A 26835-nucleotide genomic window follows, 5' to 3' on the forward strand; every position below is an offset into this window, starting at 1 on the left:
GTAGACATTAATAAATCTTACCAAAATCCTTATCCCTGCCAAAGATTATTTCTTAAATTACTGACCACCAAGCGGCATTATGAGTACTGACATTATGGTAAAAGAGCCCTTTAGCCCCTGAAATCTTACCTACTTACTGGTATGTCAGGTGTTGCCATTCTTAGATTGTTCTTGGAGAAACACAAAGCCATGTTAGATGTTAAAATTTTACTTTACCTTATTTGTGTTAAGTAGAACATATTTTAATGTAGTTTTGTAGCATGATTTAAATGCAGTGTTTGAGAAATGACTGGGCTGCTGTACTTTGCTTTAGTATGCCCTGAAAAAAAAATACAGTACTAATTTGTCTGCCTGCAGACTAATTTCTCATGTGAGAGTGTGCTTATTTTTTAAAGCTAGTTTGCTTTGTGCCTTTTTTTAGACAACAATTTCATCATCTCTAACTTGTTTAGCTTGTAAAGTTTATAAACAGAATGAAAAAAATGCAGTAGACCATTCAGTTAGAAGTTAGAAATGTAGAAATTTTGTAAATATGTCATATTTGAACTTTCAGTGGTGCATCCAGTGTATCCTTTCAGCAAAGCACACACAATAAAATGGCAGATGTGGACTCATCTCCCCAGATTCAAAAACACCTACACTGTGTACACGATCTGTATTCAAGAAAATCTCTACCACATGTTTTGTGCTTTCTAGTCACTCAGAAAGATTACAAAAGTGTACATGTAGGTAATACTTTGTGGTAAACTTTATGAATCCCCCTCAGTATTAAAAAAAAATGCAAGAAAATCAGTAGGAAAACTAAACTGAGGAGGAAGAAGGTGCGAGTCATGCTTGTGTTGTCTGTTCACGCAGAATTGTGTACACTTAGTGTAGGCATTAATGAATCCTAGGGATCATGTTTTCTTTATTCGTTTTAAAATGCTTTTGCTAGTGTACATCTAGTCCTGTTGGGAGTATACATGTCAGATGTCCATCATAATGACCTGAGACACAATGAGTTAGTAAAAGTGTTTGTACTTACAGCAAAAAAGAAACATCAGAGCTCTGTTAGACTTATCTTTAAATTAGTTGCTCAGTTCATAGCATTCTTCTTCAAGAGTTGAGGACTCTCACAAACTATATAAATACTTAGATTACTTTATAGTGAGCTTGGTTCTAAGTCTATCTGTACCATATTATGATTTAAGCAAATTTAGGAAAGCATTAGGCCATATTATGAAACTTATGAGAGAAACAAAGTGGAAGATAAATGAAAACAAAATGTATGACATACAGTATGTTCCAGAAGCTGGTGTATATTTTTGGATATGTGCAGCGTTCAAATTCAATGTGGGGAAGTAGTTTTCATAAGCACAGTGTTTTCATGGTGCAAAAATGCTATCTGCGTCCTTCCATCTGCTTATTATGTTTCTTATTAATTGAATATGTATATACACTAAATTTCTATGAATGGATCTTATAACAGTTTCATTCTCAATATCTGCAAGATTTTTACAGGTGCTTTCTGCTTTTGTACCAATTCTCATTAGTCTAGTATGACATGTGATAGAAGAAATCATAGCATTGTTGTAAATTAAATTGCAGCATAAATTTTTAAGGTGGTTCTTTTCTTTTGCTGGTTAATTGGTATGCATGAAGAATCTGTAAGTATACCACAACCCTTTAGTCTCCTTAAGAAGTTTATATTTTGTTATAAGCTTTACTGGTATCTCTCTTATATTATAGAGGATATGCTTGGATATTTTGCATGCTTTACACTATGGTATTTTAAAAATGGTAATCTGTAATGACCCAAATTAGGCTAATCACTTTCTTTTGTAGTGAACCACTTACAATGACACCATTTGTATTTGCAACGTGGCAGTCCAATAAACTATCTTTGCCATTTTCTAAGAAATAATTAGATTTGATTTTGAAAATTCATTCAGAGTTTTGTGTTTTTTTTTTTATAGGGGATTCATTTCTTTCAAAAATAAAATGTATTTCTTAGAGCCATCGGAAGGGGCTAAATCTATTGTGCACTTGATCTACAGAACTGAAAAACTGCAGGCTGTTCCAGGTTCTTGTGGTCATAGTTTCAACATCTCAGGCTTTACTTTAAATGGTGCTATTGGGTCTTTCCATGACGTCAAGACAAGGGTTAGTACATATTGCATGCATGTAACTATGTTAGTAAAACACATTTGGTAGCAATTATTTTATTAAGGTGAATTGTTTTGTCATACTGTTATGCATTCCTTACTGAGTTGTTTGTCTGAGTCATTCCTTCTTACAGGACATTAGTACCTTGAGGGGATTGTATGACTGCCCCTAATTTGCAACTGTCTACCAGCTTTGTCAGCCAGTGGCTCCTGACATTGGCTTGGGCTTCAGAGAAGAGAACCTGGAGGGAATGGAGTTTCTTGGCATTGAGCAGTAACATGTTTAGGTTTTCTAGGGATGGTTTTGTTACGTCAGAAGGTTTGTCAGTTTGGCATTGCCCAAAAAAAGGGACAGTGGTGGAGGGCAATATTTTAGCCAATGTTCAAAAGCCTACAGAGGACAGATGCTGACCATACCTGGCAAACCAGTGTGATCTATTAATAATTTGCTCCTGTTCTGACAAATATTATAGCCCCTTGGAGTGACACCAAAAACTAAGCCAGTTGTTAAAGTTAAACATCTTCTGTTCATATTGTGGCATCATCCTTGGAGAAGATTGAATGTTGCTCAATGCCTGAGACACAGTATGGTAGCTCTATCATCATCCTTTATATAGTCCAGGGAGGTATGTCTCAGGTCATTTATACTCACATGGATTAGGACTGAGTCATATTGGTACTTCCAATCCAATGATAGGAGTGCATGTATGATCTGGCAGATCCTGTCCCTTAACAGGCAACTGAATTTAACTTTCTTCTCACTCAGCCTAATGTGTGTGACATCGATCTGTCACACAATAGAGTCTCCTATGACCAGAATATTGGATTGTGTGGTGGTTTGATTTATGGACTTAGAATCTTCATCTTTAAACAGTTAAATGCATCTGGTGCACATTCTTAAGAGTAATGACCCTATTTTAGGATACATTTGATTCATTTTCAGCTCAGTCTGTCCTGAGTTCCCCCCTCATCATTTTAATTGTATTATATTAGTATGTTACAGATAGAACTGTCTGCAGCTTCTATACCATACATGTAGTTTTGTTACTGCTGGATTATTTAACTAAGAAATGTACCAATTAGAAAGGGCAAATAGTTATTAATAAAATTACAATAAGACCATTAATCTAGGATGTCCTGCAGTAGAGCAGTTAATCACTATTTTTAACTTATTATTCATATATATGTTCATAGTTTCATAACTGAGAGACCTACATGCTGTAGAGGGGTATAGCATAAAATGTCATGTTAGGAGACAGGAAAATTCATTGACAATGTCCATTTATATTACAATATATTACATTAGATATTCATGAAGAAAACTTTCATTGCTATTTGCACTGTAAGTTACACATGTTGAAAGAGATTCAGTACTATTTATAATGCTCATTATACAGTTAAGCATATGTTTTCAAATTTCTTTAAATACCTCAATAAATATGCACTCAGAGAGAATTTCTTTGCTGTCATGAAATCTTATGCCTGGTTAACAAAACTGTTCTAAAAATATATGTCTAGGTTGCAGTTGCACAGTTTGCAAGCTATGAGAGTTTGGTTGTAAAAATTTGCCAAAAAAAAAAAATATATATATATATATATATATATATATATATATATATAATTAGGAATTTGTGTGGAATAAAAATATAGTACTTATGCAAAGACTATGTGCTGATTATTATCACCTTAAAAATGTTTCTTACTAATAACATTGCTATCTGTGCAACTTTTATTGTTCACAAAATATTTACATGTGCTTATCTTATTTTTTTTAAGTTGATTTTTCTGTAAATGCTCTGGGGATGCAAAAATGTGTGTAGGCTGCCAGAGGTGTGATATTCCATACCACATAGGTATTAATGAGTTAAGTCTAATGAAGTCTCAACAAAATTTTGGAAAAGAAAAAAACTCTTGTCTTTCTTATGTTACATATCACCACAAACATTTTCACATTTTTCATGACAAAAGCTATTTATATTGTCTTTTTTGTGAGTTTTCAGTTTAAATGCAGCTTGGAGCCTAAAAATGTCTGGTTTGTTGTTTTTTTCATTATTTGTCTGCATTGTTGGTCAGGCTTAGCTTTTCAAAAAAAATCATTCCTGTTACAATTAATTGTGAAATGGATGCAGGCAGTGGTGCTACTATTATGAGTGGGCAGAAGGTCACAGAACAATTAACATGGCTTTGCAAACAACTAATATTATGCTGACATGAGTGTAGTGGAGGTCACTGTTTTTCAGCATTGTATTGTTTTTATCATGCAATTTGAGGCTCTCAATGCATAGTCATTATGCTATAAGCCAATTTAGATTGAAGGTTTTAGAGTCGCACTTTCATTGCACTGTGCACATGACCAAGAGTTTGGCTTCCATGAATACTACTAAGCACAGCATGCATGCATGGGCAGGTCAATGAGTATTGCTTCATTATTTCCCTTAGAGATGTTAAAGTTCAAATGTGAAGGCAAATGTGCTTTCTGTGCTACTCTGACACACTTACCCTATACTGCCAATCCATTTATATCCACTCTATAATATGGTAACAGTGAAACATGTCTTCCGTGCCTGCATCAGCGATATGGATGGACATGCGTGAGCTACCATATTCCTTCTGATCTGATAAGTGGCTATGGCTTTAAAGGCACTGAAAGTGGCTGGGATACAAGGTGGAGCTCTAAGGAGTCAAAAATATTTGTGTACCTTTTATACAGAGCCCACTGGGAGTACATGCTGAGGAACATAGCTGGCCTTAGGCATAGGCCAACTAGGCAGCCGCCTAGGGCACGGCTGTAGTAGGGGTGCTTTTCCAGTATTTATTTGGTGTAGGTAGACCAGGATGTGAGGGCACCAGGTGGTGTAGTGGGGGGTACCTTGGAGCCCTTTTGCCTAGGGCACCAGTTGACTTAAGGCAGCTCCATGAGGGACTCCTGAAAATGTCCTCAGTATAAGATGAATGCCTAGCACAGCTTTGCCAGGGAAGTGACTGCTGCTACTGGTGTCAGCCTTTCTGATGATCAGTGCAGCCACCACTACAGTGACCACAAGAGGTGTTACCTCAACCTGCAGCACCAATAGGAAGAAGAGGACATTGGGAACAAGAGAGAGGTCTCCTGAGTTCTACAGTAATTATGCATACCTGATCATTTTAATGTATTTTACACAAAAATACAGGGACTATTGCAGGTCATATAATTTATGATGCTTCTCATTTTAATAGTTTAATATTTTTCAGCTCCTGAGCAGATAGAGGAGAACTAGCTCCTCTTTCACAGACGTATGGAGCATATCTCCAAATGCAAGGGTAAGTAAGATTACTGTCAAGCTACAGACGTGTATTGGATATCACAGCAATAGAATACTACATGATGTTAAACTGCAACACACATGTGACACCACCAGTACATACTGCTGGACACACCTTCTCTGTTTATGCTGGTATGATACTTGGCATGCACACAGGCCATGTTAGAGGTTTTCACTCAGTTATGGTTGCAAATTTATGCACAACGTTGCATGACCTAACAGCATGCTTACTGCAATGCAGTGGCAGATATATAAGGCTCTTAACCCTCCCTGTGAGCATTGCCACTTCGCATGCAGTTGTACAACAAGCAAAAATACACATCTCCCTATATTTGCCATGCTTCACCCCAGAGGTATGCAACATTGGCAGCTGCCCTGGTCCCCAGTTATCAGGTCTGTGATCATGGGGACATTAGTCTGAGGACTGCAGAGGGTGCTGGAAAACTAGCTGTGATTCACTCCACCAAATGCCTATGTATATGGCACTTATGAATGGCAGATCCCATGATATTCTGACACTAGGAGAACACTGTCCCGTAGTGTATATCATAATACATTACAGTCGTTACCCACAGTATGAGAGCAGCTACCCATGTTACCAGCACTATCTTGTGTGCCTGTGTTACAGCACACTAGCACTGTGAGCAAATCTGCATGCATGGTTTGCACCACTGCCTGTGTACACATACCCTTTCTTTCTCCCTGCCTCATATGAAGTGTCCACACAGGCCTACCCACACACACCATCCATGGCCTGTAATGACTGATTGCATATTGCAGACAGTGGTGTCCCACATAGCCCCCTGAGCCATTTGGGTAGCATGCAGCTGCACAATGGTGCATACATCTTCCTTTAGAACTGTATCACTTCCTGTGCCTACTCATCATCATTGCCCCAGCATCATTGCATATCTAGTAGATGCTTAGTCTTTCTGCATGTGTTTGCATGGCTGATGGTCAGAAAAGGCAAAATATTAATGCTTTTTTTTATGTCTCTTTCTTGCTATTCTTCCTCTATTTTTTTACTTGCTGCTGTTTTATTTTTCTGCATTCCTCTTGATATTTTATGCAATGTCAGCCGCAGTTGTGCATGTGGTGCTCTGGTGTTCCATCTATCTCCACTGCCTTCTTCTGCCAGCTCACCATCTGCCTTCAGGCCTACCTGTGCACCAGTTAATATAGGTCACATGGTGGGGGATGACCTGGGGGGGGGGTTCCTTGGTAGCCTCCAGAAGCAGAACACCATAGAGAAAGTGGTGTTGTCTCACACACTGATGAAACCACCAGTAGGGCCCATTGTGTTACTCAGCAGAAGGAAGAGGAGGTAATGGCAGAATTTGTGGAATGGAGGCTTGATGCCCACAATGGCTGCCTGGAAGACAACTTTGTCTGACTAGGAGAGTTGCACCACTTCCAAGCAATACCTTGTATGCCATCTAAGGAAAAACACAGTAGGGGGGCAGTCATGGAGGGCACTGGCGTCTTCAGTGGTTCTACCGTACACAGTGAAAAGGAGAGCCAGCACCCTATCCTTTCTCTGTTTATAGTAGTGTTCTTTCTTATGTCTAGCCATTGTCTCCCCCTCTTTGTGTTAGCCCCTCCCTTATTGATGTTTATTTGCATTTTGTGTTTGTTTGGCTGACCCTGCTTCCATTTCTATATACTCTTTCCTTCCCCCAACTTCCCTTTACATCCTTCCACATATACCCTTCTTGAAAAATAAAAAAGCACTCATCCTCAAATAAGGATAGCCTTCCCCTCCTCCCCACTCACAGACTCTTTTTCTGCTTCTGTTCCCCTTTCCTCCCCATTTAAATGAGAAAAATCAGTACAGACTTTGCTGAGATGAAACCGCAGCCATGGTACAATCCTGTATTTGATGACAATGTCATTTAAGTAAGCTCATTTGCTAATTAGTTAATAGTGAAGATGCTAAATTCATCATTCATAATGGATAAGTACTTTTGAGTTGCATCGTGCTGTGTTATCACCATGTTAGCTCTTAAGTGGCTGCATTAGGCATGTTTCTGTATCACATGGATGTAGAAAATAAAATTTCAAAAAAACAGAAGAAAACATAAAATTACAAGAAACCACTGAGAACCAAACCTATGCATAAAGAAGAAAATTAAATCCAAATGTTGTTTTCTTTATTATTTATTTAAATTTATTTGCTGGTTTGAACACTGAGTTCAATGGTTCAATTTCAGTCTCAGCCTAAAGTTACAGAAATATAAACTTTTTCCACTACAATTCTTAAAGCCATGTTTTGATACCTAGAATACCAATGTCAGTGTGCAAAGATGTGAACACACATTAAATCTGAGACTGCAAAATCTCAGCGTATACCTTAAACTCCAAGACAGAGGAATCTTAGAGTTAATGCATTTAAATAGCAGAAATTCTGACTGTACTAACCCCACAGCAGAAAAAAGCAACCCTCTGCAGAGATACTTTGGTGCTTTTATGAAGACCTTCAAAATTCATTCAGTAATTACATAATTAAATGTATAGTTTTCATAGTAACTCCATTCATAGCTATGAAGATGACAGTTACAACCGCCCCAGGGAACAAACTAAAAATAAGACTTCAAAAAGAAAGAAAGAAAGAAAAGAAAAAATAAATAAATAAAATAGCATGAAAGAACTGAGGTATTACAGGCTGCAATAAAAAGGGCCTTATTTACACAAAGTGGTGATTTATGATTCAGAGACATGTTAGATACAATGAGGAAAGACCTCATTATTTGCCAATGTGCAGAACAGCACTTCCTGTGGTAGTTATTGTTGGTGACTGCATTGTATAAGCAGAGGCACTCGCCATTCACTATCCACTCCACAATACACACATTTAAACACACACACACACACACACACACACACACACACACACACACACACACACCCCACAACGCCCATGCCTGTACTTCTGTTGACAGATCATTCCCAATGTTCTCTTTTTTAATGCCTTCAAAAATTACAGGATGATTACATTTAGTCATTAATGCCAAATATCAGAGTCTCACACTACATGTCAGCAGTTAAGCCATGGTTGGGTTAGTATGAGGCATATTTCAGCTCTGTTTCCAGTTTTAAGTTTTGCTCTACAAGGTGCAGATGAAGGGCTTGTGTTCTTTGCCCCCCCCCCCACATCACAAAGTGTGAAAGCCATGATATAATGCCTTATCTTCAATATATATACAAAAAGAACCTGTTGCACTAAAGTATCAGTTAGAGGAACAGGCTAGTTCTGGGGTTTACTATGAAAAGGGTGCATGGTTTGAATCCTTTAACTCCAGTTCTAGTTGACTTTGTTTGCTTTTTTTGTTTGTTTGTTTGTATTCTAAACTCTTATTATTTTTACCAAGTATCCCAGATGTCTAGTTGTGGTGCAGAGGACTAGTATCATTTATAAGAGGTGGGATGATAGAGGTTAGGAATCTGTTTTGGTGCCCATAAGATAAACTACTTATTATATCACTGGTGTCTAGTGGATTCTTACAGCATGTTTCACTTTTGTTTTATGTAAATGGCATTAAGGCATGATATGCAGAGTATTCCAGGTGTATAGTTTCCCCTGATCCATGCGATTTTGTCCATCCCTGTTGGCTAGTGTTATCCTTGACCCACATAGATTTGTACATCCCTGGTGACTAGCGTTTCCCATCAACCCACATAGCTATTTACATCCCTGCTGGGTATTGTTCCTTGCTGACATATTGTTGCAGACTTTTCTTAGTTTTGGGGATATGACATCCACTCCAACCCACCCACCCTTGCACACACGCATTTAAGTAGTCATTCCCCACAAACACAGGACACATACAGCCCACTCCCCACTTGATCACACTCACAGGCAAACAGATCCATTCAGTCTCTCTCTCTCACACACACACACACACACACACACACACATACACGCAGCACCTCATCTATACAGTCACATACCCCCTAACACGACCTTCCCACAAAACTCCACTGCACGTACCTCTATAGCAATGGATGAACACAGCCTTTTGGCTGTGCTCACTACTGCGAAGTGCAGGGAGCAGCCATTCTAATCCACATGACCAAGTTGCCTATGACTCATCCCAGAAGCAGTTCTGAGAAGAGAACACATGGCTAATTAGCTTATGTATGACCCCCAGACTGACTAATTAGCATGTAGCACAGCTATGGAAGACAGCCCGATGTGGTACTGCACATCTTCATGCAAAAGCACTGTGGTGGGGCTGTCTCTGAATACCAAAAGGTTACCATGAGGTGTACACCTCATGGTAACCTTTATCAATCGAGCAGTTTATCAAGTAGAAAAACAAAAGTACAAACAGAGTGAAGGAAGTAAAAAAAGAATAGTGCCAAAAAGATCAGAAATGTCCATCACATTTGCAAAGCATTAAATACTGAGAGCCTTTTTATTTTCACATAGTTTCATGAAATGTGACTAGATATTAAGTGCAGAAACATGTATTTCAGATGCATAATCAGCCACTTTGGCCACAGTCCATTAAACTAGGTAAAAAAAAGGGGTCTATATTAAAAGACCGAAGAGGTGCTTCAGCGAACTCCTCTTGGTCAACACGCAATGAGCAAACGCACTAAAGCACGAATGCTCAAAACAGTGATTTCTTTCCCTTGGAAAGAAATCTCTTGGCCATCCCCATGTGTTCGCCCCTTTCATCACTGTAGCAAGATGTCGGAGTTGGCATATTTAGTTAGGGGGCTGTGGGAGGCACAGCCCCCCACGTTGTTATGTTTTAAAGCGTGTGTGTTTGTGCTAGTGGTTTCTTTCCCAGGGAAAAAAACCCTGTTTTGAGCATTCACCAGGGGTGGCTGGTGCTATAGGACTGCAGCCCCCCCCACCTGTAAAAAGAAAAATAGCTGCGTCCCCCACTGTAGAAAATGTAAATACAAAAATAAAACAAATTCTTTCATGTCTCAGAACTCATGCATGCGTGCCGAGTTCCTAACTGCTGTGTTAAGCAGTCCAGAACTCCACACACACATGTGTGCTTACTTCCTGAACACCAGACTGCTCAGTTAAGCAGTCCAGATAGGGAAGGAAGAGAACTCCTCCCTGCCAGCCAAGAGGTCTGTGTAGTGATGATCACACAGACCAGAAGCACACCGGACTACATCACCTGCAGGCTCCAGCCTACTCACATCTTGTGGGGAAACACAGAGACACCCTGTGCAGGCTGTGAACATAGCTTGCAGAGTTATGAGGGTGATCGGGGCATGCAGAGTTTTCAGGCTATGAAGGACTTAATCAGGTAAGCTGCTACAGAAGGTAGTGTGTGTGTGTGTGTGTGTGTGTGTGTGTGTGTGTGTGTGTGTGTGTGTGTGTGTGTGTGTGTGTGTGTGTGTGTGTGTGTGTGTGTGTAATGCCCCAGTTGCTACATGGTGGTGGGTAGAGAATAAGGCATGAACCTTGTACCATGGGCCCAACTGGCAAGACCCTGAATTCCCTACCCACCAGCATTTGTAAAACAGTTTCAGATTTTTGCCTCATATTTTTTCTGTTCTGTTCCTCATAAAATCTGTGGTTTCTGTATTTTTGTTACTTTACACAGGCAGCAGTGTAGTGGTGCAGTGGTAGCATTGTTGCCTGAAAGTTACAGGTTGTCTGATTTGATTCTTGGGTGGGGGTGCCTTTTGTGTGGAGTCTGCATGTCCTTCCTGTGTTTGTTTGGGTTTTCTCTGGTGTCCTCAATGGATATTTGTCCCCATTTTTGGACTGTATCCCTGCATTATTGGCTTTGTCCAGGTTTTTTTGTGCCAAGGTTGAGAGCTATGGTGATAACTGGATTCACGAAATATGTTTGGGGGCTGTATCCCCCATTATTGGCTTTGTTCAGGTGTTTTGTGCTAAGATGTTGACAGCTATGGTGAGAACTGAATTAAATGGTAGCCATTTAAGTTTCAGTCTTCCTTGCATTCATAAAACAGATGATTTGGCATAGCGGTATGTTGCTGACTGTTTTGCACAGGGTCTTGGGTTCAATACTTGGCAGTGAAATGTATGGTAGTAACACAGCATTTTATTATAACAACTTTCCAACATTATACAACTAAGGTTTAAAATGTGTCCCTGTTTTTTGGTCTTTGCCCCCCCCCCCCCAAATTTTGGATTTTTCCAGATTTCTTGTTCTGCAAAGTTCAGAGATGCAGCTGAGTGTCAAGTAGATTTTACAAGAAGCTGAGAGCTGCAGGGGAACAAAAGTTTAGTGCTGCTTATGCCATGTCTCCTTGCATTGTTAATAGCACAATAGGTAGTGTACTTGCTTTTGATGCAAAAGGCTGTGGGTTCTACTCCCACAGTAGGTAGATGCATTACTGATACTATACTGTATTGTAAAGGGGATGGATGCTGCAGTCCTTTTTGGTGAAGATACCTAGTAACTATGAACCTGTTATCACTTTGCCATCCATTTCCTATTGCAATATTACTAGTTTATCATTTTTTTCATGCAACTTAGGCAATTTATTCCTCAAGGGCAACAGACACTTTATTTGTAGATGAAACAATGAAATATAAAGTTGTTTGCTAGCATCAACCTCTTCATTAGTTACAGATTTCTTTAATGTGGAATTATTTAGATGACTTTTACTTCTTCACAGATTGTGCATATTTACTGATACTGGTGGACTGTAGAACTTTGAGTAGACTTTTATGATAGAAATCTTCTGAATTGGGCAGTTTTGTCATTATTGGTGCATGCATTTTGTTTCATTGTTTACTGGAAAAATGTTCAAAACAAATTTCAAACTCCCTCTAACAACTGTACTATATTGTACAAGGAATATAATTTAATACGATCAAGAAGGTGTATCAAAGACCACGTGTATGTTTAGTGTCCAAGGGGCCTATGATTTGAAAACAGCCCAAAGTTAATCTTTATCTGCCACTGGCAAAATGTATTTTCTTTGAATGTGGGTTTGAATGCTGTTTCAATGAATGTGAGTTTCAAGGGCAGAGAAGTTTTAATGCTAAAAAAATAAATAAATAATGTTTTGGTGCTGGATCCATGGTCGTTTATTTCATAAGTTTTAATGCTAAGTCTGTTTTCATTGTAAGACTGCATTGCTTTGTTTAGCAGATGTCTTAGTGTTTGTGCTGTAAAATGCAAAATAAAACTTTCAAATGAAGTCCAAATCACTGTAGAAGTAAAGCAGTATGCACATTAGTGTTTATGGTAAATGGGGTGAAATAGCCAAGTAATGGTTCATTGGAATGTCTGCAGGGGGGAGGCAACATTCGACCATGATTTTGTGAGGGGGAAAGGGCGGCAAACTCAAAGACAGCCCTGGCTGACCTACACCTCTCAACTGTCCAGATTTTCACAGAATGAATATATTTTTACTTCTTATTCTTGGTTTGTCCCTCATCAAATGTGTGATTTTCTGGCAAATAATTTAGGAATTAAGTCAGTAAATAATGACAGACACTGAGTTTCAGACTTCATTACCTTCAGAAAAATGCATGCTAAAGCAAGACCTGTTATTTTATCAATTGTCTCAGTTTATACAACAATTTATAGTACTGTTTATATGTTCCCCCAGTATATTTGGCTTGTCCAAATTTCCTGCATTAACAGGTTGAGAGGTACGTGCAAATAAATTGCTTTATAGAATTAGGCATATCCAAACCTCTCAACTGTCCCCGATTTTGGCTCAAAATATGGCTCTTCCCCTAATAATCCCATCGCAAAATGGCAATTTTGGAAGAAAACGTGGAGGGCTTACAATTAAGAAATAACTGTAATAGAGTTACAGATTACTTTTATTTCAGAAATGCATGTAGATTATTTTATTTTGTCAGCTGCTCAAGTTAGCAGTACTAATATTAAAAAAGTGTTCCTTCTTTGACAGGTTCCCAGCTGTATTATGTGGCTATTTTATATTTTTGCATCACATTTTTGGTCCATCTTTCATAAAATTGTGGGGTTTTTTTGGCAAATTAGTGGCAAATCATTAAAGACTGAAGTTAGAATATAATGACAGACATTTGAGTTTCAGATTTCATACCTTTCAGAAAATTCATACTAATGCAAGACTTGCTATTCTATTATTTTTCTAAGTTTATAAGAGCAATATTTAAAAATTGTCCATTTTTCAGCCTTTGTCCCACTTCTATGCATGGCTCTGTCCATATTTCTTGTTCTGAGGTTGAGAGGTATGACAAATGTCTGATAATGAATAGACCACAAACCAAGAAAAACAAAAACGAAAGACTCCAACTGCTGTGAGGAGATGAAGAAAATAATCCACTGGCCACAGAACAAATTGATTTTGCAGAATGTTCTGGTTTCTGTCATATTTTTATACTGTTGATTTATGCTTAGTATAACTCAGAAAGTGCCTGTTGCTCTGGGTTTAAGTAGCAATGCTTTAATGACCATCAGGAAAGTTTGTCTGAGATTGTAAGATGCAAGTAAGCTTTAATAATCATACTGTTAAAGAATTGCCAACATTGAAAGCCTTTCTGTTGTTGCCATGCAGAGAATACTTAATGTAAAAGCCTTGGGTATTGAAATGCATATGACAGTATTTGTAATAAAAGACAGGATTACATTATTTTAAGAAGCTCATTACATTTGTTGGAGTCTTGCAGTCATCTTTGCAGGCTTTATCTGTAAACCAAACAAAATGCCAATCTATCGTGTGTGGTCCATTACCTGTACAGTAATCCTTTAAGCAATGTATCTTGAGCTTGATTCTTGTTTGATGTTCATTTTTTACTTTGATCATGTTTTCCCCATGAAACAAGTAGATAGTTGTCAGGCAGCAGGTCTTTTTTGGATAAGAAACATTTTTACAAATGGGGGTATTACAGAGATTGCTACTTTCATCATGTTACTTGGTACTTTAATAAAGCTGAATATAAATTAGAGTTAGCACTGCAGTGCAAGGAGAAGTGGTTTGAGTTGAGTGATGCTTGTTTTTCTTATACTTGATTTTGACTGGCATTCCAGTAATGTATTTAAAAAGTAATTTATTTTTTCATGCCTCACAACCTTTTTGTTTCCATCTAGCTATTAAGTAAGCTGCCATGCAGCCAATGCATTGAAATATTTTTTCTTCTACACTACATTTTGCCTTGATTGGACTCTCATAATGACAGTTTGGCACCCAGGGCAGCGTAATTAATTAAAGTTATAGTTTTTGTGCATAGCTCCTCCCCTTTCTAGGTGACCACACCCCTTCACCCCACCCATTCACCTGTCTCCTGCAGCCCCCCTTTGATTTGAAGTCACCAGCCACCACTGGCATTCGCTCTTTAGTGCATTTGCTCATTACGTGTCGACCAAGAGGTGTTCTCTGAAACACCTCTTCGGTCTTTTAATGTAGACCCAAAAAAGACAGTTTCAATAGTTGGTGCTAAGTGTTTCTGTGTAATCACCTAAAGTGATCTCTGAAGTAAAAATTCTATAAAAAAAAGCTGATATCTTAATATGTATTTGTATTTCATTATTGGGAAAGTCTGACTGGGCCAATAGTGGCCTTTTTTGTGAGGAGACCTGGGGAGAAAATCTCCTGTGCTTAGCTTTTTACTGTATGTATGACATTATAAAGCAAAAATCTAAATAAATCACACTGTATATGTTTTAAAAACAAAACACAAAAAAATGTACACACAAAGCCTTCACTCTCAACACATTAAAATAAGCCAAACTACAACACAAAAATTGACAGGTACAACACAGAAAAATATGTAACACATGGCCTTGGCATATAGAAAGCCCAAGTGAGGGGATGGGGTTGGCATAATGATTAAGTTATTTACCTCATAGGTAGGTGCAAGGTACAAGGATTGATTCTGATCTCTGGTTATTGGTAAGACTTAAAATGGTCCCTCAGGGCAGTTATCCTGGTATTCACCTATGAACCTATGAAACACATGAGCAACATAAATGACAGCGTCCACAACACTCATAAAAACAGTCAGCTACATATAAAAATAACATAAATAATTCAGAAAACTATGAAACATCCTCATACGCAAAACATAAACAAATACACATTTAAAGTACATCCATACAGCTGAAAAACACATACACAACCATAATCACAGCAACACACTTCAGTGAGGAAAAGAAACAATAAATTAAGTGCACACATTTGAAAATACAAACTACACTTATGCAAACCTACACCTGGAGTAGCACACACAAATATATCTATATACATTTATGTTAACACAAAAATAAATAAATATAAACTCCAATAAAAAAGCCCAACCTATGTAAGTTACTACAGCCCTAACAGAATAACAAAGTCCATCCCTAGTAAAATAATATATTCCCAATACTAGTTGCATACTTACGCTTTGAAAACTACATGAAAAGAATATCATTAGAAATAAATAAATAACAAAGTAACTAAGAAAAGATTAACTGTAACACTAAAAGTATAGTACTCCCCCCCCCCAAAAAAAAAAACAGCTAAAAGAAAATGCCTTCTACACTTCCAGAAGTCCTTAAAACGTGCAGGGTGGTTTTGGAGAAGATGTTGTCTTAGTACTACTTGTACTTTGTCATTGTAGCACTACTAGTGCTCACTAACAATGTGAAAGAGCTGCTTTGAGCAAAGGCTCATTTACAACTCATTTACAAACACAAAAACTTTTCCAAAGCTGACTACAGCCTCCTGAAAGCAGGTATAAGCAGCTTTGCAGCCACCATCCCTTCAGTTGGAACAAGCACTAATATCTAAGCCTACAAAAAAAAAAAAAACATATGAGCACCTATAATAGCTGCATGGACTCAGCAATACCTGACAGGACCAAATCATCTTCCTCAAGGAAGAGTAAACCAGTCTGGTGGACAGCAGCAATAAACAGACTATAATAAAAGGAAAAAATTACTGTCCAAGACCAAGAACTTCGAGTCCAAATTGGCCATATCCACTAAGGACAATCACAAGGTCTTCTTCGCATATGTCCCCAATCTCAAACGTAACTCCCAAATCTGCTCTGAATTGGTTTTCAAGAATACCACATACACAGATTACATAGATATAGCCAACCTGCTAACAGACAAGTTCAGTGAAAACTTCACCCCCCTATCCCCCATCAATAAACCAGGACATCCACAGTACCTGCCCCTCCTCCCCTCCATCACCAGGGAGGAGATCATTAATGCCCTCTCAAAGGCAAAAAAATACAGCGTCCATGGGACCTGACAATATTCCTGGCTGTGTCCTACATGAACTCAGGCAAGAGCTCTCAGCACCACTAGGCACTCTATTCAACCAAAGCCTGTGCACTGGCTTCATTCTAGCAGAATGGAGAACAGCCACTGTCAGCCCTCTACACAAAGGTGGGAGTGTCCACCAACCCAGGCAATTATAGGCCCATCAGCCTAACTTGCTTGATCTGCAAGGCCATGGAATGCATTATCATGGACCTTATAAACAAGGACATTGGTAACCTCCAAACACTTGATCCCACACAGTTTGGTTTTGTCAAAGGGAGATCATTCCTGTTAAACTTGGTCACCTTCTTCAAAACAGTCATCAAAGTCATGGATGAGAGGATGACCGTCACATCACCTACCTTGACCTAGCCAAAACCTTCAACACTATTCCCCACTCGGCATAATAGATAAACTCTCCCAGCTAGGCATCAACCCATATGTTACCAGATGAGTAGCTAACTGGCTCACTAATAGAACCCACTCAGTCAAAATAGGCCAAGCCACCTCTAGTAGTAAACCTGTAACAAGCGGTGTACCCCAAGGATCGGTCTTGAGGCCTCTGCTGTTTGGGATATACTTTTCTGAGATGCAAGCCAAAACCAGTGGTCTGTGGCTGACCAAATTTGCTAATGACTGCAAGCTGGGCACAGTCATAAATTCCCCTAATAATGTGAACTTCCTCCAAGAGGGCCTTACCCAAACGAATGACCGGTAGAAGCATGGCCTCAAACTGAATGCCAAGTAATGCATCATTATCCCCTTTGAGGAAAATTGCATCCCTACTAATTATCACATTAATAACAAAGTATTCAACATGCAGTCAGTCGTGAGGGGCTTGAGCACCCAGAATGATAGCAACCTGATGTTTGACCACCATTTTGCCACTGTTGTACAGAAGGTTTTCTACATGGCCCACCTCATAAGTGAGAGTATTTCATCCAGGAACAAGGAGGTCACAACATCTCTGTACTCCTCCCTTATCAGACCCATTATCGAGTACAGTGCCCCCATCGGCATGTACCTCATCAAGCACTTGTAGTGGTTGGAGAGACCACATAGGTTCCTGACCAGGAAAATCCAGGGTCTCAAACACCTATCCCTCTTCTCAGTCTCATACAGACTGCTCAGAGGTGAACTGTGTCTGGCATACAAGGCCATCTCAGATTCAGCCTTGATGGAGATTCTGCATATCCATAAGTCAAACTCCACTTGTGCAACCTGCCCACAAGGCCTCAACGTGGTCTCTGACATTAATAGAACTTGGTGGGATAGATTTGTGACCCAGTGACTCCCCCATCTGTGGAAAAGACTCCCTCTTCATGTTAAGAGGAGCACCTCACTAGCCTTCTTTAAGATGAACCTGGACAACTGGATGGGAAACAGAAAATATACCCCAGGAATCCCACCTGTGTCCCTGCTGGACAAGGAAAATGGGTGCTGACTTTGTGGAAACATGGGTGAAATTCCTGGCTAGGCTTATAAGGGCCTCTGGGCCAGTAGCCTAGTATCGTCCTATGAACATGTCCCCAAATTGAACTCTTACAGCACTACATAGTGTTATCCCAACACAGGTGTGCACACACATAAACACACCATCTCAATTATGCTGCAGCACACACACACATACAGCATCATAGTACTTACCTGTTGGGATGCTAATCAGCCTGTTTCTGTCATAGACAGTAATGAGTGTACAACATAAAAAATGTTGTGCATTGCTATCACATCACTCAAAAATAACACAGTAAAGTTTGCCTTAGACTCACTCTACCACTCTGTCAGTTATGCAGTGCAACTCCAGGGCAGAGCATATGACTAATTTCCATTAGCTGCACCCCTAGGCTGACACATTTGCAGGATTTATAGAGCTACTTGTCAGAGGCTTCATGCTGCTGTAGCGCTACACCAATCTTTGAATGACTTCGTCATAATATATTGAGCAAACCTGCAAAACAAAAATGCAACATGAGCAAAATAAAATAACAAAACTAGCCTTGCATGCTAACCTGCAGATCCGTTGGCAATGGTGACCATAGCAGTCCAAGTGTTCAAGAGACTAAAACTAAGATCTTTAACCAGCCAAGATAAATGAAGCAAAAAAGGTACCTAAACTAACATGATAGTACAACACCTCTCAGATTCACAATAATATTCACAGAAGCATTACCACTGCAGTGGTGAATCCATAACAGGTATGGAAATACTGCTGACCAAACCCAAATTATATATAGAAATAGTTCCTGCCTCCCTAACTTCCCAAAAGATAGTGGCCTTGTATGTACCCCTCTTTTGCCGGATTGGGATGAAAGTGAAAGAATAAATGGCCACAATCATGTATTTTACACTGATGTTGTAATATATATAAATAGCATGTCTAATCACCCCTACCCCTAAAAGACAACTATTTCCTGTGTACCTATTTGATGTCAGGTGGGGGTAAAAGTAAGCAAACAAGATGCCACAGTAACAAATTTCAACTTGATGCAGCCAGGTATATATATATATATATATATATATATATATATATATATATATATATATATATATATATATATATATATATATACATACATACATACACACACACACAGACACACAGCCTGACTCCTTACTACTACCACCAAAAGATGAAAGGTGATCACCTCTATACATTATTTGCTTCTGTATTCCAGCTTGTTGCTCCAACACAGTACATTACCTCTAAGTAATCCAAAGTAATGCTCAGTACAAACCTTTAAAAATTAAGGATAAAGCATGACTATACCATCCACGGTTCCCAAATAACCACTCACAAGGCTACTTTGTCAGTGATTGGCGGCTTTCACATAAATCCTGGGCAAACATCCTGAGATAGCAGTGTACTGTGTACAATGCTGAAGGATATAAAATCTGAAACTCAAATGCTTGTTAGTTTGCCAGAAATACAAACTGTAAAATAAACAGACTAAAAAATAAGAAAAAATCAGTTTTATGGAAACACAAGATTTTGTAAGACAAGGAACATGTTCAGTCAAGAAAAGAAATTGTGTTTTGAATTTATTAACAACATTAAAAGTTGCAGATGTCTTTATTTAGTTCTGTTTTCCTGTCATTTGAATGTACATGTATCATAGTTTAATGTAATACTTAACAGAAAGCTAGGAAATAGTTTTTCTTCTAAAATATCAGGACAACTGAACTTTAGTGTTTTTTCCACACAATGGAGCTATTCAAATCAGGACTGTCCTGCCTGCAAAAAGAAGGGATAGTAAGTAATCCTTTCCAGGAGAGTATGGGCTCAGTGAACTGATTTCATGGGGCTGTGTGGTACCCCTTGACTATATTAGTTGGCTCACATATTTGATCTTACTCTTACTAAGTCCTCTGAAGCCCATTGGATAGCTGCATTGATAACCATATATTATAAATAAATACACCCCTTACATGTTCCTTATGTACAGCTTGGATAGATGCATTGATAACCATATATTGTTATAAATAAATATGCCCCTCGCATCTTTCTTGCACGCAGTTTATATAGCTGTATCGATAATCATATATTGTTATAAATAAATGTGCCCCTTACATGTTACTTATACACAGTTTGGATAGTTGTACCAGTAACCATATATTGTTGTAAATAAATGCACCTTTTACATCTTCCTTTTACATAGTTTTGATATCTGTAGCGATAATCATATATTGTTATAAATAAATGTGCCCCTTACATCTTTTGTATACAAAGTGCCATGCCACTCCACTTATTTTTTTTTTTTCATAAATCAAGGATAAAGCTAAAAATAATGGGGAGACAAATGCCCAAAAATCAGGGAAAAATTTTAAATATCACTGCAATTCACATAAAATGTCAATAGAACAGGTTTCCATAAACATGCATTTTCTGAACATATAAAATTCTAATGTCTAGCACTGACAATAATCTTCAGCTACTTATGAGAAAAATGAAATTTTATGTGAGGAAGAGGGCAAAAATGCAAAATCTGTCAACAAAAATACAGACGGTTGAAAGGTATGCAGTGTACACTGACTCATTAAGTTATACTCCCAGAGAAGCACACTGCTGCTGCAGCACTGAATAACTAACTTATACTCCCTGAGAAGCACACTGCTGCTGCAGCACTGAATAAGTAACTTATACACCCTGAGAAGCACGCTGTTGCTGCAGCACTGAATAAGTAACTTATACTCCTTGCGAAGCATGCTGCTGCCTGAATAAGTAAGTTATACTCCCTGAGAAGCACGCTGCTGCTGCAGCACTGAATAACTTATACTCCCTGAGAACCACGCTGCTGCTGTAGCAGCACTAAATAAGTAACTTATACTGCCTGAGAAGCATGCTGCTGCTGCAGCACTGAATAACTAACTTATACTCCCTGAGAAGCACACTGCTGCAGCACTGAATAAGTAACTTGTACTCCCTGAGAAGCACTTTGCTGCAGCAGCACTGAATAAGTAACTTATACTCCCTGAGAAGCACGCTGCTGCTGCAGCACTGAATAAGTAACTTATACTGCCTGAGAAGCATGCTACTGCAGCAGCACTGAATAAGTAACTTATACTCCCTGAGAAGCACGCTGCTGCAGCACTGAATAAGTAACTTAGAAACATGCTGCTGCAGCAGCACTGAATAAGTAACTTATACTGCCTGAGAAGCATGCTGCTGCAGCAGCACTGAATAAGTAACTTATACTCCCTGAGAAGCACACTGCTGCAGCACTGAATAAGTAACTTGTACTCCCTGAGAAGCACTCTGCTGCAGCAGCACTGAATAAGTAACTTATACTCCCTGAGAAGCACGCTGCAGCTGCAGCAGCAGTGAATAAGTAACTTATACTCCCTGAGAAGCACACTGCTGCAGCACTGAATAAGTAACTTGTACTCCCTGAGAAGCACTCTGCTGCAGCAGCACTGAATAAGTAACTTATACTCCCTGAGAAGCACACTGCTGCAGCACTGAATAAGTAACTTGTACTCCCTGAGAAGCACTCTGCTGCAGCAGCACTGAATAAGTAACTTATACTCCCTGAGAAGCACGCTGCTGCTACAGCAGCACTGAATAAGTAACTTATACTCCCTGAGAAGCACGCTGCTGCTGCAGCAGCAGTGAATAAGTAACTTATACTGCCTGAGAAGCACGCTGCTGCTGCAGCACTGAATATGTAACTTGTACTCCCTGAGAAGCACGCTGCTGCAGCAGCACTGAATAAGTAACTTATACTCCCTGAGAAGCACGCTGCTAAAGCAGCACTGAGTAAGTAACTTATACTGCCTGAGAAGCACGCTGCTGCAGCAGCACTGAGTAAGTAACTTATACTCCCTGAGAAGCACACTGCTGCAGCACTGAATAAGTAACTTGTACTCCCTGAGAAACACTCTGCTGCAGCAGCACTGAATAAGTAACTTATACTCCCTGAGAAGCATGCTTCTGTTGCAGCACTGAATAAGTAACTTGTACTCCCTGAGAAGCATGCCGTTGCAGTGTCAGGAGAGAGAATTTTACTGCAACTCAGACAGCGATCGCTTAAGAAGAGCAATATCATGTTTTTGTTATTTCATCCATTCATTTTCTAATATCTGCTTTTTCCTATTAATGACCATGGGCAATCTGAATTTATCACAGAAACTTAAAAATATGAGAGACAATCACACATATGCTCACACATCTTCTGGAAGTCTACAACTGAGTATGAGAAGCCACTACGTGTTAGTCCTGCAAAGCGAGCAGATAGCTCCCCCAATACCCACTGCATGCTTACAGTATCTCATGTGACCCTGACAGCATAAAAAAAAAAAAAACAGTTATATTACTGTATTTTTACTTTGCAGAAACAATAGTTACAGCTGCTTATATTCCATCCAGCTTGCTTTACTTAAATACATATCAGTCCTCTTAAATGAAAATTGCAATAATTAAACAGTTGGGCCAATCCTTTCATAGTTTTATCTGCAGACAGCCCCATTAAGCATTGCCTTCACCTGTTATCTGGTTTGACCCCCCCCCCCCCCAGGATTAAACAGTGACTTATCTGCAGCACTCTAGAACATGAGAACCCTGCTACATGGCTCGTTCATATGTTTTTTACTACTTCCCACTGAACCTTTAACCTCTATTACATTAGTCTTGCAGCATTAGGCTGCAGAGTGATATCTAACATTGAATCACTTTAGGCGTTGTGGTAATTAACGATTTTTTGTCTCAATTCAGCTGCAGCTATTACCAAAATTAAATATCTGAATATTACTATACAGCCAAAAGCAGAACAGTTGCAAGATAAGCCCAGGTGTCGTTCCATTAACAGGGGGAGCTTTAGTTCCCCTAACACCCCCAGTAAATCCGCCAATGCACTGTGCCAGTAGGATTCCCTGTACAAAAGTCTAGTATAATACAACTGTGCATTGATCTGAATAAATTATACTGGACTCTGGAGTACAATAAATGGAACATCTAGTATTCTGTGGCATGGGAACTTGTTTCATGACACTGTGCTTTTCCACTCACCATTTCATTACTTCCCAAAAAGAGAGTGCCAGATATTTCATTAAATACTTTCCAGAAAACCTCTGCATACATATACTTATATAACTATAATAGTGTTTGTGTATAAGTATGTATGTATGTGTACGCACACACACACACATATATATATATATATATATATATATATATATATATATATTTGAGTCTGTCATATGTTCAAAATACAAAAAAACTCAAATACTAAGACATTTACTAAAACAGTCTGAATCAAATAGATTGGAAAGCATACCTCAAGTCACAAACATTCAAATAAAACACAAATGTTAAATAATAAACCACCATGCAGCCAAGATAAAATTACAGAACTATTTTATTATCAATAAAAAACACACAAAATGCTTCTAGGGCTTCGGCCAAAAGGCCTTCTAGGAGTTCATAAAGATGAATAAAACAGATTATTAATTACCCTACATAATTAACATCAATTATTCAATTATGTATTTATTTATTTATTATTTGTTTACTCTGAAAGTCCGACTTAGATCAAAGCCAATTTTCAGCGGAGGCCCTGGGAGAAATCCTCCAAATGCATGTCTTTGTAATTATCCAATAAAAAACTTTTTACAAAAAAGACTTCCAACTACATTCCTTATTAAGACCAGCAGCTGTTAAAAGTTCCATATTTTAAAATAAAAATAGATTATTTAAACAATAATTTATTATTTAAAAGAATAATATTCCCAGCTATAACATGTTCTAAAATACAGCCCTTCAAATCGATATCCCCCCCCAATGAAATGTACTAAAATAAACTGCTAAGGACCTTTCACTTATATTATTCCTAATATCCTTTAAGTGTTCCTGCAACCTTACTTTAAAAGATCGTTCACTTTCATCAATGTAAAAAAGATTGCTGGAACATCTTAAGGCATAATCTACCCACTCTGTATTACACAAATACTCAGTTATAGGGTTATATGTAAAGCTATTAATATTATTATAAAATCGGATCATATATTGACATATAGAGCACCCCCCACAGGCCCAAGTACCAAAATTACAAACACTTTTATTACACCCTATTTTAGGTATACAGAACTTAATGTAAACCACCATATCTTTGACACTCATAGGTTCATAGGTTCATACTAGGCTATCTACCCTAGGGCATTTATAAGCCTAGCCAGAGTGTGTTTGGCTTTCGCCACCCATTTTAAATTAATTTTGCTATGCCCTTTTTCGAGGTTAGTATACTGTGCCTCTGTCTAACAGTGACACAGAAGTGATACTCTGGGTAAACCTACGATCTCCCATCCACTCATCAAGATTCCTCTTGAAGAGAGTCAATGAGGGACTCTGCCTAACCTGGACTGGGATTTTATTCCAGAGTGAAGGGAGCCTCTGGGTTATGAATCTGTCCCTCCAGCATGTCCTATTTATTTCAGTGCTGAGGTTCAAGTCTCTCGAGCACGTAGTTCGATGGGATTTAGATTTTCTGAGGTGCAGCATGTCCATTAATTACAGGTTGGACATGGCTTTATATGTCAGGCACAGATCGCCTCTGAGCAGGCGGTATGCCACTGAGTAGAGCTGGAGTTTTTTTTAACCGGGCAGCATATGGCATCTGTTTGAGCCCTTTGATCCTCTTGGTGAGGTACTTTTGGGGTCTTTCCAGTTGCTGCAGGTGTCTGGTAAGGTACATCCCAAAAGGGGCATTGTACTCAATTATGGGCCTGATGAGGGATGAGTAAAGAGGCACAATGACCTCCCCTGATCTAGATGTGAATCCCTTCATGATTAGGTGGGCTATATAAAATGTTCTTCTAACCACTTTGGCCACGTGGTTGTCAAATGAGAGATTGCTATCAACTTGGGTCCCCAGGTCCCTAATTACTTCTTCTGCACTTAATGGATTACCACCTATGTGGTAATTTGTGGGCACTTTGTTTTTGCCAAAGGGGATGACTGCACACTTTTTGGCGTTTAGCTTGAGGCCATGGCTCTGGCACCAGTTGTTTGTTTCTATGAGGCCCTTTTGGAGGATGCTTGTGTCGGCTGGAGAGTCGATTATGGCGCCCAGTTTGCAGTCATCTGTGAACTTGGTCAGCCACAGTCCTTCCGTGTTGGCCTGTACCTCCGAGAAATATATACCGAACAAGAGAGGTCCCAGGACTGAGCCTTGTGGGATGCCACTTGTAACTGGTTTGGAGTCTGACATGGCTCCAGCAATTCTAACCATGTGGGTTCTGTCCTTGAGCCAGTTTGCAACCCATCTAATGACATAGGGGTTTATATTTAAGCTGGTGAGCTTATCTATAATGCCCGAGTGGGATATTGTATCAAAGGCTTATGCGAGGTCCAGGTAGGCTGTGTGGACCACCTTCCCCTCGTCAATGGCCTTGGTGACTGTTTCAAAGAAATCGACCAGGTTTAAAAGGCAGGATCTTCCCTTAACAAAGCCAAACTGGGTAGGATCCAGTGTCTGTAGGTCCCCAATATCTTTATTTATGAGGTCCATGATGATCATTTCCATAGCTTTGCAGACCAAGCTAGTCAAGCTTATGGGGTGATAGTTTCCAGGATCCGTTGAGGCACCACCTTTGTGGAGAGGGACCACTGTTGCTGTATGCCACTCTTTGGGTACATATCCTGTAGTAAGTCTGAGACTGAACAGTAGTTTTATGTTTGGGTTTAGTTCTTCTTGGAGGTCATGTAGGACGCAGCAAGGGACACCGTCTGGTCCCATTGATGCTGTGTTTTTTGCTTTGGAGAGGGTGGCTCTTAACTGAGTATCTGAGATGTCAGGGGGGCAGCACTCTGCTGGGATAGATATTTGCCTTTTTGGTGGGGAAGGGGGGGAGAAGTTTGCGCTGAACCTGTCAGCTAGGATGTTGGCAATGTCTGTGGGTTTGGTGTATTTTTTGTCATTTTGGACTAATTCTGAGCATATCTGGGATTTCCCACCCAGGTTCCTAACATAACTAAAGAAAGCCTTGTGATTATCTTTAGTGTCCTGCGCAATTTTTCTCTCAAAGCTGACCTTAGATGATTTTATGGGTGCCCGTAGTTTTTTGCTAATACTGATCAGAGATGCCTTCCTTTTTTGGGATTTTGCTTTATCATGTAGTAGCTTCCGCCTTCTATTGTATAGTTTGTTTATGGCTGGGATCCACCAGACAGGACGTCTGCCTTTGGAGGATTGGGTCTTGGTTTTATTTGGGATTGCATGATCCATGCATTCCTGAAGGTGTTCATAGAATGCGTTTATAAAGGATTCTGTGGTCTGGGCCGTATTTTCCACAGGCCCGGGGGCTTTGAAGGATTCCACCTCGGTTTTGAGGAGAGTGAAATTTGCTTTAGAAAAGTTTTTCACTGTGGTTTTCTGGGCAGGGGGTGGGGTCGCGATGTGAATATCCAGTGAGATTAGTTTATGGTCTGATCTTACCAGTGAGGGATACACTTCTGGTCTGGAGCATAGAGTCCCCATGTTGGTGATGATCAGGTCCAGTATGTTTTCCCCTCTTGTGGGAGTGGTAACAAGTTGTTCCATAGCATTTGAGTTCATAAATTCTAGGAACCTTTGGGCTAGGGTCTTGGAGCTAGAGTAATGCTCCCAGTCTATGTTTGGGTAGTTGAAGTCACCCAATATAATGGTGTTTGGAGAGACCTTCATATTTTCCAGTGTTCTCAGGAAGGCCGAGTGGGGTTCCTGG

At 39.3% G+C, this 26835-nt stretch overlaps 1 protein-coding gene across 1 annotated transcript in view; it reads left to right on the forward strand.

Moving 5' to 3' along the window:
* ADAM12 (ADAM metallopeptidase domain 12) overlaps positions 1 to 26835 on the forward strand; it is a 2765134-nt gene that overhangs the window by 1503640 nt on the left and 1234659 nt on the right. The window contains exon 6 of the mRNA XM_044056180.1: positions 1956 to 2142. Within this exon, the coding sequence (XP_043912115.1) occupies positions 1956 to 2142 (187 nt within the window). The remainder of the gene's footprint in view (positions 1 to 1955; positions 2143 to 26835) is intronic.

This window comes from Protopterus annectens, chromosome 14.part0 (genome assembly GCF_019279795.1).
Source record: "Protopterus annectens isolate FY-2018-M chromosome 14.part0, PAN1.0, whole genome shotgun sequence".
NCBI classification, from domain to species: Eukaryota; Metazoa; Chordata; order Ceratodontiformes; family Protopteridae; genus Protopterus; species Protopterus annectens.